At 26.2% G+C, this 24471-nt stretch overlaps 2 protein-coding genes and 1 long non-coding RNA gene across 10 annotated transcripts in view; 1 reads left to right on the top strand and 2 right to left on the bottom strand.

The window, feature by feature from the left end:
- LOC126894131 (protein NOXP20-like) overlaps window positions 1-16164 on the top strand; it is an 18962-nt gene extending 2798 nt beyond the window's left edge. The window contains exons 1-17 of one of the 7 annotated variants that reach the window (XM_050664931.1): window positions 2524-2770; window positions 2846-3132; window positions 5648-5774; window positions 6001-6072; window positions 6431-6558; window positions 7478-7652; window positions 7922-8169; window positions 11109-11237; window positions 11350-11422; window positions 12254-12642; window positions 12714-12897; window positions 12954-13189; window positions 13253-13355; window positions 13706-13953; window positions 14015-14202; window positions 14266-14380; window positions 14449-14606. In XM_050664931.1, the coding sequence (XP_050520888.1) occupies window positions 3121-3132; window positions 5648-5774; window positions 6001-6072; window positions 6431-6558; window positions 7478-7652; window positions 7922-8169; window positions 11109-11237; window positions 11350-11422; window positions 12254-12642; window positions 12714-12897; window positions 12954-13189; window positions 13253-13355; window positions 13706-13953; window positions 14015-14202; window positions 14266-14380; window positions 14449-14523 (2502 nt within the window). In that variant the 5' untranslated portion in view covers window positions 2524-2770; window positions 2846-3120 and the 3' untranslated portion in view covers window positions 14524-14606. Of the gene's footprint in view, window positions 1-2523; window positions 2771-2845; window positions 3133-5647; window positions 5775-6000; window positions 6073-6430; window positions 6559-7477; window positions 7653-7921; window positions 8170-11108; window positions 11238-11349; window positions 11423-12253; window positions 12643-12713; window positions 12898-12953; window positions 13190-13252; window positions 13356-13705; window positions 13954-14014; window positions 14203-14265; window positions 14381-14448; window positions 14607-15088; window positions 15310-15608 lie in introns of those variants that run through there. The other 6 variants (XM_050664914.1, XM_050664905.1, XM_050664941.1 and 3 more) reach the window with 6 other exon arrangements.
- The window catches only part of LOC126894397 (uncharacterized), a 30982-nt gene extending 7739 nt beyond the window's left edge, over window positions 1-23243 (bottom strand). The window contains exon 1 of the long non-coding RNA XR_007701391.1: window positions 23072-23243. This is a non-coding gene — a long non-coding RNA (uncharacterized LOC126894397). The remainder of the gene's footprint in view (window positions 1-23071) is intronic.
- LOC126894185 (RNA-binding protein spenito) lies at window positions 18574-22240 on the bottom strand. 2 transcript variants are annotated; one of them, XM_050665023.1, is made up of 2 exons: window positions 21954-22240; window positions 18574-21819 (listed from the first exon to the last, which is right to left on the bottom strand). In XM_050665023.1, the coding sequence occupies exon 2, from the start codon at window positions 21784-21786 to the stop codon at window positions 19501-19503; it is 2286 nt and encodes a 761-aa protein (XP_050520980.1). In that variant the 5' UTR covers window positions 21787-21819; window positions 21954-22240; the 3' UTR covers window positions 18574-19500. The 2 variants fall into 2 exon arrangements, with proteins under 2 accessions (XP_050520980.1, XP_050520972.1); XM_050665015.1 differs by having other exon boundaries at window positions 21924-22239.
- Window positions 23244-24471: the final 1228 nt, after the last annotated feature.

Below are 24471 nucleotides of genomic sequence, written 5' to 3'. Positions count from 1 at the left end.
GTAACTTTTTCAAAAATGAACATATCAATATAATTTTTTTTTATATAGATGCTTTATGTCTTTACCTATCATTTGGTATATTTTTTTTGTAAATTTGACCTTTTTTCTGCCCACAGGAGGGGATTTAAAATTACAACTTTTTCACAAAAAATTAACTTTTGAAAATGTTCCGGAAGGTCTGACACTTTTATATATCTTAAATTAAAGCTAATGTTATGTACTTTATTATGAAAAAAAAAAATTTCGGACTTTATTTTATCTTCATGGTGAAAATGGCTACCAAATGCTATTTTCGTGTGAAAATTCTCGATTTTATAATTTACATTTTTTACTTTAAAGTGCTATAACTTTTTAAAAAATGTATGGATCAATACAATTTTTTCATGAGAAGTAGTATTTATATACATCTTTCATTGGATATACTTTTTTTTTAAATCAGACTATTTCCCTATATATGGGNAGGATATTAATAAGGAACCAGCAGATCAAGTAGCTTTTGGAATAAAACACCAATTTTTTTAAAATTAAACACTATCTAAAGATTTGCATCGAAGCGTTTATTTTTGATAGTGATTTTAATCACTGTCAGATATCATTTACTTGATCCAACTATGCCACGTCACCACTGTGCCGCGACCCCCCTGTGCTGGGTTTTTTTTATCCGATGACAAATTTGTTTAAAAATAAAAACGATCATGAAAATCTAAAAAGGGTCCTTATTAAAAAAAGTTATTTTTATTTTTACAGGATAACTAATAAGCATAATAATGTTCACTAGTGCATAAAAATATAGATTTGATATTTATACAAATAATAAAAAAAAATCCGAATTTATAAAAACTGTTAGGTAAAGGGGGGATAGGAGAGATAATAAATAACACTATTATCATGAACCAAACATAAGGTTTGGGAAGAATACACAACACGTTATAATGATACAACACTTTTTTATNAAACGTTAGGGAAGAATACACAACACGTTATAATGATACAACACTTTTTTATGGCAAGTTATCATGATAGTACTAAATAAACCGAACAAAAATATGTATCATGTTATGATAATTTAACAGCCTTTTATAGTTCATGGAATGTGTAAAAAGCTATTAGAGAAGTTCGGTATTTGCCGATAGTGGACCGTGCCAAAAATAGTCCCGGAAAAACCGTTATTATTTCTTCCAAGTAACAGCTTGTTATTGCTACTCAAGTAGTAACTATTATAAATCACTGTTACTGTTATTTTTTCCTATCACTAGTCATAATTAAGAATTAGTCTGATTATTTGATCCATAAACAAGGTATAGTAAGTAAGGTATAAGTAGTAGTAGAGTTCTCAGGTTTTTTTTTGGGAGGAGATAAATATAAGAAAATTTTTTACTACCTCCTACAAAATACATTTTTACCATATAATTATTTACATCATAGGGTTCTATCCTCCATACCCGTCCTCTATTAAAAACACAATGATATGTAAAAATGTTGATTAGCGAATTACACGCTCGTAGAAAACTAAAACTGTTTCTACGAATCATTCACATATGAGCAACTAATAAAATAAATTTAAGGGTGCTAAATTCATTTTTATTCCATTTAAATTTTTTTTTATTTAGAGTAGGGCTAATGTCTGGGAACACTAATCTTCACCAGTTACACCTATATATCATACATACAACTTTAAACCCATCAGCAAAGCTGGTATTAGAAATCATGAGACGTTGTGCGAATAGATTTTGCAAGACTTTTCAGTAAAACAAACCCTTTTGTTCTTTTGCTGATCGACTAAATTTCTGGGCTCTTTAAAACGAAATGAAGGATCACTTTCTAGCGTCGACTCTACTCTTCCAAAGATCCTAAAATTATATAATCAAAATTTTTTGTTAAAAAATTAAAGCTTTCTAGTTTTTTTATTATATTTTTATTGAAAACAAAAATTAATTTCTTATAAAATTCTCATAGGTTAAGATCGATTACTTAATTTTTTACAAAAATTACCTTTACGTTTTTATTTCTAAACATTAAAAATTATAATTTAACTAGTACACGAATTTGTTGATTCATTTTCTAAGAATTTCCGTAAAATCAATACAGGTATTATTTTATTATTTTGTATCTTATTAAATGATCTTAATATAGAGTTTAGATTTATTTTATCGCCTGAAACATAACAAATATATTAATGATTCATATTAGGAAGATACATTAAAGCTATTACGAGTAGGTGGAGTGGGGTTTTGAGGGTTCAACCCCCTCCTCCACATAGCCGAAAAAATATATATCATGTTTTTCATTTTTGATTAATTATATTAGATATTTACTTATCATATTTGTAATAAAAATTGCAGAGGACTGTTAGCATTGCATATTCTTTTTGGTTTATACGTTTTAATAATTAAAAATTATTAATTATATTAATTATTTATTTCATTAATAAACCGTTAAATAAATTAATTTATAAGAGCTTATTTCAGAATTTTTAAGTACATAAATGCACGCATAATTATTTTTTTTGGGGGATAGAAGTCTTGTGCTCTAGTAATAAAATAATAATGCATAACATAATAGTACACTACTATTATTGTGTTATTTTCTTGTTTGGTGTTTATCGGCTTCCATTGAAGTCGTTAGCGATACGATAACGGAAGTCGCGTATTTTAGAAGATGTTCATTATCACGTGTAAGATCTTAGTTATACAAACACGGTGTTTGCAATATTATCGAAATGGACATTCGAAAATTTAAAAAGAAACCAGGACTAGAAAATGATAAGATAGTAAGTATATTAAAATTAACTATAATTATTACAATTACTCAATTAATCTATTTAATTTTAAAATTTAATTTATAGTTTCAATAACCTGTTACAATTAACTGAACCAGCAGAAAACGCATCTCCAGATACAAATGTCACAGTGTCAATTCAAAAGTTTATGTACCCTCATGATATAGGGTTACATGTGAATAAACCTGCAACTGAAAGTATTGACTTGATATCGGGACTTCAAAATTTAATATGGACACTTCCAGAAGACTACCAATTTCCTGTTTCCGAAAAAAGAAATTTAACATTTCAAAGAAGTTGGTTGCTCAAATATAAATGGTTAACTTATTCAGCAATTATGAATGGCGCATTTTGTAAGTATAGTGTATTGTTTTCTGTACGAGGTGGAGGAATTGGACATCAAACGTTGAGACAGCTTGTTAAAAAACCTCTTACCAACTGGAAAAAAGCTTTAGAATCATTTAGTTGTCATAACTCACTTGAGTTATGAAAACATATGAAAACAGAAATCAAAACATTTTATCGGTTGACTTACAAAAATTAGATTTGATTAATGAAAGTAAAAAATGTTTAATTCCTATAATCGAAATTTTAATATTATGTGGTCGGCAGGGTTTGAACTTTTGTGGTTCAAATGATTTAGACAGAGTAACTCCCGAAGAACCTATAACTAATGATGGTAATTTTCGGGCTCTTTTAAGATATCGAGTAAATACTGATGAATAGCTTAATAATTTTTTATAAAATTCAGCAAAAGACGCAATGTACATTAGTAACTGTGTTTAAAACGAATTTATTGTCATATTTCACAATTCAAATCAAAAACAGATTATTGAACGTGTCAATAAATCTCGAGCTTTTTCTATAACAGCAGATGAAACTGCAGATATAGCCGGCATAGAACAACTTTCAATCTGTGTGCGGTATTTAAATTATAAGGACAGTAATTATAATATATGTGAAGATTTTTTAAGCTTTATTCCTATTTTAGATGTAACAGGGAAAGATTTATTAAATGCTATTTTGGATTTCCTAGAATACTCTGGAATAGACTGTACGTATTTATTTGGACAAGGTTATGATGGGGCTAGTACTATGAGTAAAGAATTTCATGGAGTTCAATCATATATTAGAAAAATATATCATTTAGCCCATAGTTTCAATTTAGCAGTTAGTGCCGCATGTAGTCAAAAACTGCCTCAGTACAGTCCAATTTATTTATAACTTCTTTAATCCCACAAAAAGGCAAATTCCACTTCAGGATGCAATAAAAATTATTACACTTTGTTACAAGAAAAAAAAAACTTAAAAATATTGTGCAATAAGGTGGGTACTACAGCATGAGTCGATTGGAACTTATATACATTTACAACCAGCAGTTATTGACGCTTTAGAAAAAATTTCGAGTACTTGGACAGACTCAAAAACAACATCCGGATCTTTTCAACTACTATCAGCAATAAAAACATTAGAATTTCAAATCTCAATTCACGTTTTGCATTCAGTACATGCATTGTCTTTATTATTGAGTAGTATTTTACAAACAGAAAATTAAGATTTGGTTGAGACCGTGAATTGAGCAGATACAACAAAACACGAACTTGAGGAAAAAAGATAATATTCTACAGATAACTTCAACACAATTTTTGTATCTGTAAAAGATATTTGCAATAAGTACAATATGCCTGTAACTAAACCTAGACTTGCCTCACGTCAAATTAACCGTTCTAACATTATAAACCGACTCTGTAGCAGATTATTATAAAATTATTATTTACATACCATACCTTGATCTATTTATTACTCATCTTTAAGATTGCTTTCTCAAGCATCGTAATATTTTGTCAAACTTCTCGTGTCTTTTTTCCATTGAAACAAAATCTTTAAACAAAGATTCTTGTAAAAAGTTATTTGAAACTTATTGTTCAATTTTACACGACGATTCCTCAGAAATTTGGATAAATGAGGTAGAAATTTGGCGACGACGAAAAGCTGGTAAAAATATTCGAAACGCTCTCGATATTTGTAATTCAGATGCATTTCCAAATGTTACGTGTAATGTCAGTTTTGCCTGTGACTACAGTGACTAATGAAAGGTCATTTTCAACATCATTATTTACAGTCATCTATGGGTAAAGATCGTTTAAACGGACTGGCTTCGTTGAATATCCATCGTGACATAAACGGGGATATCAACGAAGTATTAAACGAATTCTTTTTTACTCATTGTAGAATAAATTTATTAAAAAAATAATTTTTAATATTACAGTATCAATAAAACCTTCAAAATTTAGAATACACAACGCATTTTCAATTTTATTTGATGCATCAAATAAATTTATATATATATAAATAATAAAATTACTTTGTCATGATTTATTTATATTATAATTATATAGTATATAATATTTGATAGTTATTCATGTATCTATTTTATATATATCTTTTCGCATGGTCCTGATTACGAGGAAGATAATATCTGAATCTCATATCATGAGTTTCAAATTCCAAATAAGATAAAAGTAATAACAAGGTTAAGATACAATTTTTTTTTGTGCTGTTAAAGTGACACAAAAAATAATTTGTGTTCACCCGTTCAACACTCTAGGGACCAAAAGACGTAAATATATCTATATCCCTGATAGGATATATATACATATAAAAAAATGTTTCGTTAACCTCCAACTGAAGAGAAATTATTTTTTACTATTAAGTTATTTCCATTCTAGAAAGTTATACACTTACCATTATTACTCCCATAGTTACGTTCCTAGAGTTGTTTAATCATTATCTTTACCAAACTAAAATACATTTTTTTCTGTTCTTTTAAATTTATAAAATTAATATACATTGAAATTTTATGTTTAGGATGCTAAGAGTTGTTCCGAGGGGATTAAGTTTCCATCTGATGGTGTTATTTTAAAATTCGTTAATTCTGTTGATTCATCTTATATTTCTCTAATGGAAGCGCAAACAAAACTAATGCAATTTTTGGGTATAGATTTATTTATTTTATTCAATTACTAAGTAGCACCGATTCTTTAACTTATGTTTTGAAAATGTGAAGTTGATATCATTATAGAATAAATACTTAATATGATAATATTTTAACTGACTTATATTCATGTTAGACAAAAGAAAAGAAATTTTCATGTAATCGGCATTACTATAAAGATTAAATATTAGTCAAAATATTTCATTGAATTTGACATTTATTACAGGAAATTCAGACTTTCACTTTCCAATGCCAATGTTAAATAAGCACGGACAAAGTTTTAGGTCATTAGAAATAAGTAAGTTCTCATATAATATTAAAATATGTAGAATCACCACATAATTACTTCGTAGTTATTTAAGTCCAATTACATTTTTTTTTTTCAAAAAAAAAAAATTTGAACCATGTCATTGTTTACACAATGAATTTTCAATATACTGCAATAACAAGTCCAAATAAGTCATCTTTGAGTATTTATAAATCAATCGAAAACTTAATTAGTTTATTTAAAAACAAAAATAAATAAACTGTAGTATATTTTCTTATACTGTTATTTCCTATATATTTATTTATTTTAGTTCTAAAAAAAAAAAAAATTCCGCTTATGTTAAACAAATTGCGAATAAGATTTTAATCTAATTATTATATATTTTTAGATGGCAAAGTTCATGTTGTACGTATGACAAAGTATATAAATGGAGATACTATGTCAAATACTATAGCAGATGAAAACTTCGCTGAAGAATTTGGTTCGTGTGTTGGTTATTTAACAAAAAAGCTTCAAGTAAATAATAAATTTAGAAGTTTAGCTCATAAATTTAAGTAAAAAGAAAATAAATAATATTATTAGTAGTATTACATTTGTAAAGTATAAATAATTTTCTGAGAAGCTGTTTTGATGAATAATAAACTTAATTCACTATTATTAGCTTCACAATTAATCATTGGTAATGATAAAATTATCTATGATATATCCCTAGATGTAACTAGAATGAAATTTTTTGTGATACTAAATTAATTTTTTTTTTATCCTAAAAATAATTTGTATAAAGATACTTATAATTTCTAAAATTTTGGAGAGCTAATTCGTCAATTGAGATGGCTAAGCTCCTCCTAGTTACTCCTATGAATAAATCCAAATTGAATTTCGTACACGTTTAAAGATGAGAAATTTTTCATGATATAATGCACCCAAATATGAGGCTTGATAGATGTAACCGATCTAAATGACGAAAATTTAAAAATAATTTTTGCTACATCAAAGTTTAATCTATGTATATACGTCAATATTATGAAAAAAATATATAACTTGAATAACAATTTATAAATTTTAAAAACAATCTTAGTACCCTAAGATAAAGCTGTTAATGGCACATTATAGTAGAATAAAATGATTTTTATTTTACTCCAACCCAACCTAAATAAAGCTTTTTAGTACTTTGATCACATGGCCTCGCTACGCCTCAAATTTTTGAACCTAAAAAAAAATATATGATAATTAAGTCAAATAATAGCATAATTAATTTAGTTNTCCTAACCCAACCTAAATAAAGCTTTTTAGTACTTTGATCATATGGCCTCGCTACGCCTCAAATTTTTGAACCTAAAAAAAAATATATGATAATTAAGTCAAATAATAGCATAATTAATTTAGTTTGAAAAGTAAACATAAATGTATTATTTAATTTGTGTTGTTTTTTCAGTCGTTTGATCACGAAGGATTTCACCGAGAAAATCATATATGGGCTCTAGAATATGCAGGCGACGCGCTAAAATTTGTTAATGTTTTTGAAGATAAAAATCAACAAAATATACTTAATACAGTACTAAAAAAATTTCAATCTGAATTTCTTTCCAAAAAGGATATTTTGGAAAAAAGTATTAAACTTCATAAAGATTTATTAAATGATCTAATAGTGAAGTTAATACTCAGCTCAATTTTTTTATGAAACTAAATATTTTTAATGCACGTTTTTTAAAGACTAAAAATTATTTTTTCACATTATTGCAAATAATAGATTGGAAAATATATATCAATTTGACTATAAATTTATAGGTATAAGAATAAAAACCCCAAGTATTTATATTTGATTGATACATACGTTTTTAAAAAAATAATTAAATTGTGATAAATAAAAAAATTTCAGGCGTTATTCATGGAGATCTTAGTTTCAACAACATTCTTGCAACAAACAATAAAATAACAGCAATTATAGATTTTGGCGATGTATTATATTCATATACATTTTTTGAACTTGCCATAGCTTTGTGTTATATGATTGCACAAGAATACAAAAAAAAGGATCCCTGTTTATCAAATGTACCTATCAAAACTTTAATAGAAGCTTATCAACGTCATAGAAAGTTGACTGATGTAGAGCTATCACTATTGCACGTATGTACGAAATAAATAAATGAAAACTCTAAGTTTTATCAGGCTCGGATTAAGATCTATTAAGACTCAGGAATCAATTTTTATATTTCCCTACTTTCATAAAGCAGGCCTGATTATAATGACATATAATTGAAATCTAGGTGGGAATAATGAGCTAGTAACAATTTTTCATTTATTTTATGGAATATTGTATTAAAATATTCTAAAATCTTACTATCAAAACACGGACTCGGCGATTATTAGAATTAATTAAGACGCTTATATTGTTTTTTCGACATAAAAAATAAAATTTGTTAAATAGCACTATTTCACATATTAAATTGGTTGAATTTAAAAAATATATGAAATATTTAATCTATTTATTTTAAGTTAATCAACTATTTATATACAGAGTGATATATTAAGGATGAGCCACTCACTTTCTTGGAAACTATTGAACATTTTTAATCTTCGTAAAGATAAATATTATTTAATTAAAAAAGTATTATGTAGTTAAATAAAATTTTCATTTCTTCAATGATAAAAACTTACACTTTAATTTTCTTTAATGGAAAATCATATTTTTAGTTTGATGTAATAATGAAGAAAAAAAGTAAAACTATTTCTTCTTCTAAATTTTTTATCCGATCAACGGTTTGCGTTTTAAATTGTTTAATAATGTGTATTTAAAATACAAATTTATCATTATGTTGGTTTTTAGTATACCGGAGGCAATATTAATTTATTTCAATGCGCCATAAATTATTTTTATGGTTTCATAATGTACTATAGTAATCTTGCGTTGAATATTAATATAGATAAATTAATAGTATATGCGTCTATTAATAGGCCTGAATTATTAAAGATAATGGTGACAATAACTCTTGCAGAGACCTCTCAACAAAACATTTTGATTGGACGGAGAAACACGAGTACACTATGGTATACTTTCGGTTTATCTAGTTTAAGTACTCACTAACGTGACTCGAATTCTTTTACTCGGGCGCAAGAAACCGCCTCCAGACCGAGCTTCGACAAGGCAACATGAGATGAGATGTCACNATTCGGTTTATCTAGTTTAAGTATCACTGACGTGACTCGAATTCTTTTACTCGGGCGCAAGAAACCGCCTCCAGACCGAGCTTCGACAAGGCAACATGAGATGAGATGTCACGAACGCATCTAATTCATTTTTGCGGTGTCTCGGTGAAAATGTACTGCCGGCATAAGATTACTGTATTATGGATAGTATTAAGGTGTACCCGTGAGAAATGATAATTAAACAGGAAATAATTAATAGAAAATTGGTCGAAAATCACTAAACTTAAACAAGAAATAATAGAATGGTTGATCAGATAAAAACAAAATAGTTTAACATGTTTTTTGTTATCATACCATAAAGTTAGAGGTAACTAAAAAATAGGTTACCGTTAAAGAAAATTAAAGTTCATATTTTTTTTAACTAAAGGGATGAAAAAAAAATTATTAACTATATATTATTGTAATCTTTTGAATCAAACAATATTTTATTTTACGTAAATTAAAAATTTTCAATGGTTTCCAATAAAAGTTTCTATAATATATATATATACCATTGATTACAATATATTTTCAAAATCACAGTTTGTTTTTTGATGTAAATAATACAATACATATAATTCATAGAATATTAGAAAAAAATTCAGCCTCTTTTGGAAATTCTTTAATTTTACCCTTTGTGGTCTTTTCTCAGGCTTATGATCATGTTTAACACGATGGACTTTTATTTAAACTGAAGAATTTTCTTCCGTCGTTTATTGCATGTTTATCACATCATTCTTTGAAACCCGAATCTTCGTAGCTCTACTAAAAAAATTTAATTCTTTATTTTAATTAAGGTAGGAGTCCTTCAAGGCAATAATTTTTCACTTTATTTTACAACATATACACTTCCGATATATCTACTACCGACAGTATTGTATTAGCCACATTTAGAGATGATGCAACTCTACTAGATTCAAACAAAAATCCACTTATTGCTTCAAGTCATATCCAACAATATTTCAATCTAATAGAGTATTATGCTTTCAAATGGAAAATTAAATTAAACGACGGAAAGTCTGTATAGGTTAACTTTATTCTAAAACAGAACGAATGTCCATTACTTAAACTAAACAATAACTATACTTCTCTACAATCAAAACATAATACTAAGTTATTATATTTAATAAAAGACTAATTTGGTCCGACCTTCCAAAACAAAAACGTAAGCAATTAATTACTTGTCTTCATTTACTTCGACAAATATTTAAATTCAATTTAAACAAATAAAAAAAATACATTTCTGATTTATAAAACAATAATTAGACCAGTATGGTCTTATAGAATACAAATATAAGCCTTGCTCAACCAGCAATATACGTCCTTTTCGAGTCTTCCAATAAATAACCTTAAGACATATAACAGGACCACCCTAGTACATATCAAATACTGCTCATATGGACTTAAAAATACCCATTGTTAATGAACTCACCAAAATCATTAAATAGATTCCACACAAAATTATCGTATCACCTCTTAATCAACTCCAGTCATCCTACTCATTTTTCAAAGCATTTCTCGCAGATTAAAAAGAAACTGGTCTAAAGATTTACTTTAGATCATAGTCAAATAGTTATTAAATTATTTAAAATATATATTAATTCTGAGGTTCTGTACTGGTCGATTTCCTCATCATGACATACATGTCCTTATAATTAAATTTGTCATTATCATAATTACTTATTGTTTTGTTTATTAACAGATTGTAATATTGTATTATAAAAAAAAAGTTGTTTCTGTCATAATGTAATTTTTTTTTAAATATCTTAAAGTGTACTCATAAAGTAAATGCTAAGAATTTGTTTACTGTTTACAAGTTTTGATATTAGAGGTATTATATCTTTATTCTCATGTAATAATATTGTTTTATTTTTCTATAGATAAGCGTGTGCGCAAGACTTTGCCAAAGTCTCATTTTAGGGAAAAAAACTAGCTTGAGAGATTTGTCAAACGTATATGTATTATCAATACAAAAAATTGCTTGGAGAACATTACAAGATTTAATAAACGTACCTGAAAATTATTTCAATAACTTCGTAAAACAAGAATAAATAAAATATTTTATTAAGTATTTCAAGTGTATAATATAACTAACACTTAAAACACACTTATTATTTTTAGGACGAAGAACAAAATATCTATTTTAAATGTATGCTAACAAAATTGAATATTTTATTATTTGCACATAAATGGTGTTAGTACTAATTTAATAAAAATGTATTTTTCGTAGTTATTTAGAAACTACTTTAAATTATATAAATGTAATGACTTGTCATTAGTTTTTATTCGATTTTGTGAATGCATAAACTTATATGTAACAGAAAACATAGTTAATTAATTTTTTTATTGAAATAATATTTCAACAATTCTAAATTAAGAAAAAAATAAGTACAGGTCTTGTACTATATAATTTATATAATAAGGTAAATAACTATAGAATAATCCCCGCAATGAATACTCAGAATTTTTTCAGAAAACTTATAAAGTTTTAAAGAATCCATTTAAATATATCTAACACATACTATTTTAACAAACAAAAAAAGTTTTAATAACTTTTGGGTTGTTACACTATCACAATTACGGAGTAATAATAATAATAATAAAAATTTGCCCATTTCTTATCATGTATTGTACAACTGCCATTTTNTCCATTTAAATATATCTAACACATACTATTTTAACAAACAAAAAAAGTTTTAATAACTTTTGGGTTATTACACTATCACAATTACGGAGTAATAATAATAATAATAAAAATTTGCCCATTTCTTATCATGTATTGTACAACTGCCATTTTTTTGTGACTATCACTAATAGTATATCATTTATTATTAAAACAATAAATGACGNTTTTCGTGACTATCACTAATAGTATATCATTTATTATTAAAACAATAAATGACGTGTATTATACTTTTATTCTATAATTTTTTGTTCTTAAGTACTTATTAAAACTAACTTTGAAATATTTGAAATTCAAAAATTATTATACAATTTTAATATATAACTTATCAAAATATGTCAGATTCTGATGAAGAATTTGAAAGTGCGGATGAAGGTAATAAAAATAATGATGGTTGGGAAGTAGAAAACGATTTCGATTTGTCTAATGGTGAAACACTTGAAAATAATCCTTCCAAAATCAAGGCTGTTTCACTAGAAAATCCTCACATAGAAACCATTAGTGTGTCAAATAATTTATCTTCATTAAAACTACATGAAGACCAGGTTCAAGTTACACAAGACGGAGGAAATTTAATTGAACAGACCAACAGTAGTATTACAAATTCTCAATCTAACAATTTAATTGATTTCAGTAAATTAGCCATAGATAAAAACAGTAATTCAAATAAGTCATCTAATGAGAATGTTGAAAACAAATCAAATTATAGTCAAGTTACTACATCACAAGCAGTAAGAAATCTAATAAAATTGTTTTCATTTTTATGACTGGTTTTATACCTAATAAATAAAAATATATGTAGGGTTGGGGTAGTTGGTCCAGCAATTGGAGTGTCAATTCATTTTTGTCTACTGCAAGTGCATTAACTAATCAAGTATCCCAAGGATTGAATAATGTTATAGATGCTAGTATGGGAGCACCTACACCAGAATCATTAGTGTCTATTAATAAAGATGAAAAAGATTATCACATCAATTATAGCAATGGTAAGCTAACACTATACATTTACTGTTAATTACCACTAAATATGTAATGTCCGTAGAAGAATCTAATCATAATTCATCAGGGTCCATTTTAAATACTGATTATTTTATGAGTAATGTAAATCATCTCACAAAAATATTTGAATCTACGGGTAGTAAGCTTATTAATGGTGGTTTGGACACTTTAGAGACGGTTGGTAAAAAAACCTTAGAAGTATTACAAGAAGGTGATCCTGGATTACGAAAAAAAAGAGCTCTATTTTCACAAAAAGGTGAAAAAATTAATTTATCTCAAGTATGTATATGTAATTCTCAATGTTATTTTCAAATTAATTTTATTCAAATTTTTAAATTCAAGATTTTACAAGAAGCAAAAGAAAAAGCTGAAGTTGAATTAAATCATAACAATCAAGAAAGTGAAATACAAAAAGGATACGCCTATATGTTTGATCATTTTCAAGGTAATGCTTATGAATGAAACTATCGATAACTTAAGTTACTTATTAAAAAAATCAAGAAGATTTATCTAAGTATTCTATTGAATTTTACTAATTTATTTTAAATTTTTTTATTGACAGTTAGAATTTTTCTTATTATATTTTTTTTTATATTAACCTTGATGATTGAAGTGTATCTTATTTCTTTTTGCTCTCCTCCATACATTAACTCATACCTTTATATATATTTATGTACATATTAATATATAATTACTTATTACCTTATAATTATTTCAAAACTTATAATTGATATATGAGCTACTTTTATTACATAATATATTTTTAACTAACTTAGACATTAACATCCATTTTAGGGGTAATTCATCTAGAAAGCCTTGAATTAATATCAAAACAGAGTCAAATGAAATTACAAACTGTTTTATTAACTTATTCCGGTACTAAGTTATCAGAATTACAGGATGAAATTGAACATGTAAAAAATAAATGTTGTGTTGACTATGATGAAGATGAAAAGTTAATGAATAGTGACGAATTTATAAAAGCTTTAAATAATTATGTAAAAATGTTTGGATTTGATTTAAAAATCAATAAAATTCTTAAAGTTAGTATTTGATATTAAAATTTTCAATTTATTATTCTATGGATTTTATATCTTATAATAGATAAGTGATGAAATAGAAAAAAAAACAAACAATAAAAATAATTTAGTTGACAATGCATATGATAATGCAATTTCTGGATTAGCTGAGTTAACTGCTGCAGCTATTGAAATATTTTATAAAATAGGAGAAATGTTAATGATAGACACTCAAAAAATTGAAGTAACTAAAAAAATAGAAACTGTAATATGGTAAGTATAAGTGTAACAAATAGATGTAAATGCGATTAAAAAAAAACATTAAATAATTTACAGTTTATATGAAGCAATTTGTTGCCGAATACGCTCAATTGCTAATAACTATGCTTGTTTGCTATCAAAAATAGATGACGCTGACATTTCAAGTCAAATTAGTGACATTTATCTAGAAGTAATCAATTTAAATCCATTAATTATTGTATACATAATATATTTATAAATCTGTTTTTCTGTTTTCAGTCATCTAATAGTAGTTCTTACATTCAAGATGCTCTACAGTTGTTAATTCCCATTTTACAGTTATTGGTCATTTGAGTTTTATTATTAAGTATGCATTTATTGTCAAATATGTATTTTTATTCATATTTTTAAACATTATAATTAATAGCTATTTGATATTTATTTTTATTATGGTTACCATTTTATGTTACTCATAAAAATGTTTATACTAGAAATTTTAATTAACAAAAAAATTAATTATTGTTGCATATGAAAGTTCTGTTATAAGTACCTATTACCATAATCCTTAATGAATGAACCATTTTATCAGTTCTGGATATATATTTAAGAGACCATAGTGCAAACTATATTTAGGACCCTAAAAAAATTTTGATTACTTTATTCGCAATTAATTTTAATTTTTTTTTTTTTTTAAATAATATGTCAAACTTATGTTAAACATACTAAGTGATGTACACTGTTCAGTAAGTATGGAAACGGGTCAATTGTTATAAACAATGAGAACAATAGAAATTTGTTTTCTCCTTACTTATAAAACACCTATATGTAAAAAATATATATATTATAGTAGAATAAATGTAACTAATTTTCTTTTATAAGAAAAATTAAATCAAAAGATAGTTTATACAAAATTTTTCAGATACACAAAAAATGTGTTGGCCACCAGTGCAATGCAATCATAGTAATTTAGTCACTTATTATTAATAAATAAAATATTTTTTAAAATACATTTGTTATTATAACAGTAATAAAGTTTTTTCAATTTTATATTAATCAGCAAATGTCCATCCAATTTGTTTTACTACAAATTCTATTTAACCTTAGTTTTAACTTATAAATCTAAAATTGCATATGAGAGCTAATATTGTATTGACTAACGTGATTTCATATAATTTATAATGAAATGGAGAAATATAAGAAATAATATAATGTAGAGTTAAAACCGGTATATTATAAGTAAATGTTTTGATTCATTGTATATCATATACTAATAATCTTAATTAAACCAAAAGAACTTGTTTAAAAAAAAACTAATGATATAGTTCAGCCTTGATTCAAAAGTATGATTTCTTATTAAATATCATAAAAATGTTTCATTTAAGTATTAAGTAATTTATTTCAATTAAGAGTCAAGGAATTTATTTGTTCTCTGTGGATAGGTGATCAGAATAATTCCACGGCCACTCTGCCATTTATAAGAGGCGACTAATGAGATTGTGTCAGGTCAACAGCCGATTTAAAATTTTGTCAAAAAGTATCAGGAGACCTGAACAAAACTTAGGTGGATTGTCCCATCTTGGATGTATGTGGGGATTAAGACAAGAAAAAAGAAGAAGTGATGGAATTTATTTGAAATCGAACAAAATTTCTGAATTATTTAGTTAATTATGAAAGGAAGTTAAAAGAAAACAATTGTGCAGAAATTAAAAATAATTGTTTTATTCCAAGTCATAATAATCTACCATTTTGATAGAAATTCTGAAAAATAATTTTGCATAAAATATTCAAGAGCATATAAAAAAAACTATTGGTTTATTCAATATATAATAAGATATAAGTCATCAGTTAAAATCAAGAAATCAATAATAAAAATATATTTACTTATTTTGTATTGGCTGACCCCAAAAAGTTGGGATTAAGGCGAGAAAAAAGAAGATACTTATTTTGAATATTTGACACCTCTTAAGAAATGTTTTCATCAAAGTTTTATAAGACTATTTTTTATGTCTTTTATCATAGAAATTTCGACTAAAAGCTTTATAATACATGAATAATCATATAATTATTTATAATTAAATTCCAACTATTTGGGGTTAGTTCTAACTCACAATTTTTCTACACCTTCTGTCAACCTGATTATAGCTGAGAGAACTATAAATTAATGTAGATAGTACTGAGCATGGCGTTTTTATTTTCTTTTATTACTCAGCATAAGTCCCGTTATGATGTAATTAGTATAATTAAGAATGAAAACAAGTTATCTTTTATAGCATAGTTTAATAATTTGTAAGTTTATAAAACAATAAAAAATTTGTTTTATTCAATAAATTTTAATGAAATCAATCAGTACATTTTAAATACGATAAGGCTTTTATTTCAATCATTACTTAAGATTTTAGGAAATGCTTTATTTCGAAATTATCTGAACAATTACTTTAAATTAAAAAAATTTATTTAAAACATTTGATATACCTATTACTTATAACGGATAATCAGAGAATATAATCTCATAACCAAAGTAGTTTTTGCTGATAAAATTTAAGTATCGGAGATTGTAAGAAAAAATGTTTGTAATTTATTTCAAAGTTTTTCTAATTTAACCCCAGATAATAAAAAGACATACTATAAACCTTAGAAAAAACGCTAGGCTTCATAATTTATAGCATAGACTCTGCACAACATAATTAAAGTAACTATTATTTTAAGAAAATAGAAGTTGATGTTGAATGAATCACTGATATTATAAATGGTAATATATTGTTATACAGTGATTCTGAATACCACATTAAATACTATAGTTTTTAATTAAAGATAAAAAAAAAGTAAGTAAAAAAAAAACTAATTATATAAAATAATAATTTGAAATAAGATATTAAAGCTAGTTCAATATTGTAGTATTATCATAGTGATTGATTTACCATTGACCACTAAATTTCTCTAAATTAATAAGTTTTAAAATTTATTTTTATTTATTAGTTTTTGTTTACTCAAAAATCAGAAAATAAATACTACTTAAGTAAAAATAAATCTTTATTTAAACGCTAATATCTCTACTGTCAAATTATAAAATATCTTTTTTTGTTTTTATTTTAATTTCCTTTATTCTTTTTTTTAATGTATTTTTTACCTAAATTCATTTAATGTTTATTAATATTTCTTTTTAATCACCACAATAACTCATAATTTTAATAATGCTTATATTCAAAGATATCCATTGATAATAATTATCTAAATTATCCATTAAATATTTAAAGTCTTCAAGTTTTCCATTTTCCTGTAAAATAATTGAAAAATATTTATTTACATATATTTGAGTAATTGGTTACTTTAAGAAGAAATATAATTAATTTCTTTAAATAATTATTCAAGAAATTAATGATTTTAATATTGTGTATATGAAAAAAATTATTTTAGAGTAACTAAAATTAATTAAGTATTTCATAACATGCTATTTAATTATAAAAAAATTAGCGAATGATTTTATTTAAATAAAAAAGTAATTTTTGGAGAACTAGGCCCCTCTAGTTGAACTTCCGTTTATATTTACAATTATTGTTATCCATTTTATTTTTATCTAATATTAGTTATTTGTTAAAATTATACTAATACACGATACTAATCTATTGATATTTTTATGAAAACCATTGTCAATTTATATAAAAATATTTGAGGAAATTTATGTTTAAAAAAATGTGTTAATAAGCAAAAAATGTGAAAATATTCAAAATAAGAATTTACATTAAAATTATACAATCTTGAAATAAATTTTGTTCAAACTCAATTTCTTGTACAACTAGCAAAAAAAGCATAAAAATGCATTAAATTCATAATCTTACTAATAATTAATATTGACACTTTATTAAAAAAATTAAAAACAAAAACCAACCTTAATTTTGGAAAATATAAATACATATAAAATGTATAAAGAAGTATATAAATAAACCAAAAAAATATACCTGGCATATTTTTTAACTTTTTTGGAAATGTGTTCGTTTAAAATATTGCCAAAGTAAAAAAAAAGTACTTTTAAGTGAAACAGAATGAATAGAAATTAAAAATTCAATACTAGCCTATAAGGTAATTTTAATTTAATTTTCACATAAGATAATATTTTAGCTTTTTACATGTTATGTAAAAAGCTCCTAACACAAGAGAAATTTCAATAATTAATTTAATGGCATATTTTCTTTTAAAAATTACCTGACGCACATCATATATAAAAATAGAAACAAATGCTATTTTAAGCAAAAGATGAGAACTAAAATTTGATTTCAATAATACTTTTAAAATATTATAGCTATTATTATGATTGTCTTAATATCATCATATACTTGTTTACTAATACATTTTCACAAGACACTAAATTTAATTTCTTAGTACTCATAGAGTAAAATTCTGGAATACTAAAAAAATATCAAAATAATTTATTAAATATAGTGCATAGTAAAAAAATAAATTGTCACAAGATATAAAAATGTAACACCAAACTTCACCAAACACCACAACACTGATATGACACACGAATCAATACTTCTGAGTCGGCACAAGCACTGGTATTGTAAATTTAATTTATATTGATATTTTGATTTTAATAAAAATACACTTATTATTTAATTTAAGGTATATGTATTATTAAATAGTTGAAAGTACTATAACATACAAAATTAATTTCACAAAATAATTTAATGTAGCAGAACCACAATTTAAAACTTGATTTTTAACTTTTTCAATAAAACAAATTAGTACCACTTTAAAAGAATTCTATTTATAATTTATTCACTGCATTAAATACTATTTAAAAGCAAATAAATAATTTTTTTATAGAACTTTGTAAATACATCATTACCACTAATTATAAATAATTAAAACTACAATATTTTTCACATTATGATCATAAAAATGTTTACTGTTTTGCCACTTTATTACACATAAATAAAACTTACAATATCGATATTATGAACTAAAAATTTTATCACTATTAAAAACTATAAAATAAATACTAATGCACTTTACACAATTTTTTAAATTCTGTAATTTTGTGTGAACTTAAAAAACTGAATAAAAAAAAAAAAAAACTTAAGCACATTGTAAAAATTATGAATTTACACATTACAAAATCACCTAATATAATTATTTATTCAAACTATGTTTTTTTTTAAACATAAACATACTGTTATTAATCATATTAGTGACAAATTAAAAATTAACTTTTTAGTAAATGTCATTAAATTGTCATTTATCAACTAACCCTAATCTACCAAATTTATTTATAATTTGCAATTTCTATTTTAAATATTTCCAATATTTCTTTTTCTCTAAATTAGTTAAAAATTAAGAAACACCTCCACTCACTACTACAATAACTAAATGGTCATCTTTTAATGTTTCATTACTTAAATTCTTAGCATTTTGCTTTAGTAAATTTGCTGAATACTCACAGGGTGGAAAAGCATATAACACACCAGTTGGTTCTGGTTCTTTACCTACTAATGATATTACACCTGCTGCCTCTTTTTGCTTTAAATATGAAACTAAATTACGTAATGGCCTTATTTGTACTAAAGCATCATCATTTGCAATTGAATTAGTAGAACATGGCATTGCTAAAAATATTGCATGCATATCTGCAGTCATTATACGTTTAGAGACATCTTCTAGTTTTGGTTCATCTAATCGTAATCGTTGTGTTATGCGTAATGTAGATTTACCTTCTTCATCTTTCATCATTGATTCTATAACACTTGAATCACCAGAAGTTAAATGACATTTGGCAGGAAATTGTGAACTTTTTAAAACTAGACTACCCTGCCAAATATCAGTACATTTACGAGCTAAATCATTTAAAGTTCTAACAGAATTCAAAGGGCCTGATGATTGTACAATACCTTCTTCAGAATCTACATCACTGTCAATGGATTGATGAAGAGGAGATCTTTCTGGTGATCGAGGAGAACCAATATCAGAAACAGAATGTTTGAATGAACGACCATTATCATAACTACCAAAATCTCTACTTTCATCACCATATTCAGAACGACCCTTACGGTAACTTCTTGAACTGTAGGAAGAATATTCACCATCTGGCCATCCATATGAATAATCATCACGCCTAGATAACTCTCTTAGATCTCCAGCTGATGCAGCAACATCATCATGAGAAGACTTTGATTTTGATGAGTAAGTTAATGTTGGACTACCACAAACTCCTCCATCCGCAAAATCAGTCCTTAATTTGTGTTCAGGTCCTCCCAATGCTACCCCTCTCATTTCTTTTACTGCAGCTGTTGCAGCATCAATACTTTCAAATTGAATATAAGCACATGTGTCACCTTTAACATACTCAATTTTTTTAATAACACCAAATCTATCAAATTCTCTTTCTAATTGAGCTAATGATGTCCAAGGACCCAAGCCACCAACCCATATTCTTTGAGTAGGAGTAGATTTACCGTAACCTATTTTACATTGGAATTTTCCTAAGTATTGACCAGATAATTCAACTTTAGCTCTGTGAGCCATATCTAAATTTTGATATCTGACAAATGCATATGCATTCCCAGTCCCAGGTAATGGTCTTTTAACATCAATATCTTCAACAACACCATATCTACCAAAAATTCGGCGAAGTTCTTCATCAGAAATTGATATTTCTAGATTTCCAGCGAATAAAGTACGTGTTGCCAGTGGATCATCTTCAGGAGGAATGTGATGTAAATAATTGGGAAATTTGTCTTTTTTATCATGCATCAAATGAGGGTGAGGATGAGGTCTAAATGGAGGCAAAAAATGTCTAGGTGGCCCATATAATGGATGCATAGGCCCTAAATGAGGATGTAGTGGTGCCACATGATGTAATAAAGGTCCTCTTGGAATCATCAAATCATGAGGATGCAATGGTGGTAGACCTATTTCTCTGAAATCTCTTGGAGGTAACATTGGAGGAAGTGAACCATAAGGCAATCTTTCATAAAATCTATCAGCTGGATGAGGTCTATGAAGCTCTGCAGGAATGGGAGACCTATGATAATATCGATCATAATCTGGTGAATAGCTTCGAGAACGAGAACGTCTAGATGTTCTAGATTCATAATGATCTCTAGAGCTACGACTTTCATAAACAGGAGTAACAACAGCAATTTTTTCAAACAAACTTATTCTAGGCTTACTATGCTTAGCATCTTTAGCATCTTCTGAACTTCTAAAACAAACATAAGCCACTCTTTCTTCTAACTCATGAGATATTCTCACAGAAAATTCTCCAAATTTTCTATATTCTCTATATAAAGTTTCCTTGACTTGTTCATCATTAGCTTTAGGATGTAAAGCACTAACACAAAGAACTTTGTAAGTAGGATGAGATCTATCTAAATCTCTAGAACGACCAAACTCATCTCTTTCTGAATATCTAGATGGTCGAGGACTAGGTGGAGATCTGGCTCTACGACGTATACGTTCAGGAGATCCCCTTTCATCAGAACTTCCATCATAGCGGTTAATACTTCCATGTCGTTTTTTACGAGATATAGGCGGCGAGTCACGACCATAGCTTCTACGTTTCATATTTTCAATCTTCACAGTGATTTTTTTAGATTTAAATTCTTTAGGCAATCCAATCATTCACACTACTGGTCATTAATATCATAGAAATACCTAAAAATAGATAGTATTGTATAAAATTAAATCACAAAGACCATATACATAATTTGTACATTAACGCGTACTGAATTGTGTAAAAAAAATCACACTAAACTTACTTGCAGTAAGTTTTATAATATTTAACTAACCAAATCGCGTAATTATTGGTGTTAGGCGATTCTAAATATTAAGTTATACAAAAATTTTGGAAAGTGCCAAAAAAAATTCACTGAATAAACTGAAGCTCTTAAAAAATGTCACTCGATTAAAATATAGTTGATATAGGAAATATTTACTAAAATAAAACGTTATGTTGATTACCAGAACACTGAAACGATGTTGTGGCATTCCAAACACGATAGTTTTGTTGAATGCCACACTTACAAAGGTAACGCGGGCGGAGGAGAGAGAAATAATTCAAAACAAAATGGCTCTCAACATTACAGTTTACTTAGTTCTATATAGGCGATGAATTCGCTGTTGGGGCAACTCACCCTATGAGCCGCTTGCAGTGATAGAATTTACAAAGTTTTCAGTCATAAGTTCCCATGGTCATTGGTTCCCATCGCTGTGTTACCAAAGAGGTTGATGATAAGCCAGTTTTACCAACATAAAAAATTGTATTTAATTGTTGGAATAAAAATAATTTAATACTATTGTCATTTTAAATAATACTTAAGGTTAAAAATAAAGTAACTTTTTAGCTTCGATGCGAAGCAGAGAAAGTATTAATTTTATCATAATAATTTTATTTTTTATATCTGTCACTACTTTCCTCAGTTCTCACAGGACCGATTTTTCTATTTCTTATTTTTTATTAAAACTCCTATAACTTTTATAAAAATAAACATACCGAAATAATTTTAGCTTCGATGCGAAGCGTAGAAGGTATTAATTTTACTATGATGTGATTTTTATTTTAGCTTCGATGCGAAGCTGAGAAGGTATTAATTTTACCATGATGTGTTTATTTTTTTATTTTTTTTTTTATTTTTTTTTTTTTTTTGTGTCTGTCNTCTCACTGGACCGATTTCTTTCAAAAATACGTCAAAAGATCACAAATCGTATCTAGTTGGAGACATTACCTTTAAAAATTGAAAAAAATTACCTCGTTCCCCGCAAATGGGGGAAATATGCAAAAAAATTTAAATTTAAAAATTGCTAATTTTCGAAATTTTTTCAATTTTTTTACTAAAAACTGCCGTAACTTTTCAAAAATCAACAAATCAACATAATTTTTTTTTATACTAAAACCTTAAATATCTACCTTTCATTTGATATCATTTTTTTGAAAATCTAACACTTAACCTGCTCATTGAGGGAGATTTAAAATAGCAACTTTTTTACAAAAACTAACTTTTTCAACTTAATTTTTGAAAATGTTCCGGAAATACTGCGTCCTTTAAACATATATCAAATTAAAGCTTAATTTATGTACTATAAAATGGAAAAAAAAATTGGTCTCGACACTTTATCTTCTGCATGTAAACGGCTGCCGTAGTTAAAAAAACGCTATTTTTGTGTTAAAATTTTCGATTTTAAATTTTCAACTTAAAAATGCTATAACTTTTCGAAAAATGTATGTATCAGCACAATTCTTTTTTCTAAATGTATTATAAGTATATCTTTCATTTGACATACTTTTTATTAAAATTGGTCAAATTCCCCTTATATAGGGGGCGTTCAAAACTTGAAATATTGTAAAAAACATAAATTTTTTTCAACTGAACTTTTGAAAATGTTCCGGAAATACTGCGTCCTTTAAACATATATCAAATTAAAGCTTATTTTATGTACTATAAAATAAAAAAAAAAAAATTGACCCGACGACCTATCTTCTATGCGCAAATGGCTACCGTATTCAAAAATATGCTATTTTAACAAACTTTTTTTTTTTTAATTAAACACTATATACAGAATTGCATCGAAGCGTTTTTTATGATAGTGATTTTAATCACTGTCAGATATCATCTATACTGGACCCAACTATGCCACGACCCCACTGTGCTGGGTTTTTTTATTTGTAAATGCTTGTTTCTAATTAGTAATAATCTCAAAAAAAAAAAAAAAGGTGTTAAAAAAAACTTATTGAAGATTTGAAATCGACGCAAAAATTGAATGAGAAAAGTTTATTTTGGTCTTTGATTAAAATTCCTTGTAGACCGGCAAAAGTATTCATAAATAATAATTTTTTTTTTTAATTTAAAGTATTGCATTAAGCTATTCAATATCTATGCACATTTACCATAATAATAACAATTACTTTATAATTTCTCCATTAAAATTACAATACTAAATTATTAAATATCAATTTTATACTATATTAAATTGATATAATAAATATTTATTCATCTATTACACTTATAATTCATAAGACTTGTAATCAAGATATAAATATATATAAGAGTTCATTTTGCTTTTGGAATAATCCACCAAATTCTTAAATTAAACACTACAGATTTTTGTTCGAAGCCGTTCTTATAATAATGATTTTAATCACTGTCATATATCGTCTATAGTAGTCCCAACTATGCTACGTCCACACTGTGCTGCCGTTTTTAGCTTCGATGCGAAGCTGAGAAGATATTGGTTTTACTTTGATGTGTTTTAGCTTCGATGCGAAGCTGAGAAGGTATTAATTTTACTATGATGTGTTTTTTTATTTTT

Source organism: Daktulosphaira vitifoliae, unplaced genomic scaffold (genome assembly GCF_025091365.1).
Source record: "Daktulosphaira vitifoliae isolate Bord-2020 unplaced genomic scaffold, ASM2509136v1 Scaffold_1, whole genome shotgun sequence".
In the NCBI taxonomy this organism is placed as follows: domain Eukaryota; kingdom Metazoa; phylum Arthropoda; class Insecta; order Hemiptera; family Phylloxeridae; genus Daktulosphaira; species Daktulosphaira vitifoliae.
Note: the sequence above shows the minus strand (reverse complement) of the source record. Positions and strands in the feature narration are given on the sequence as shown.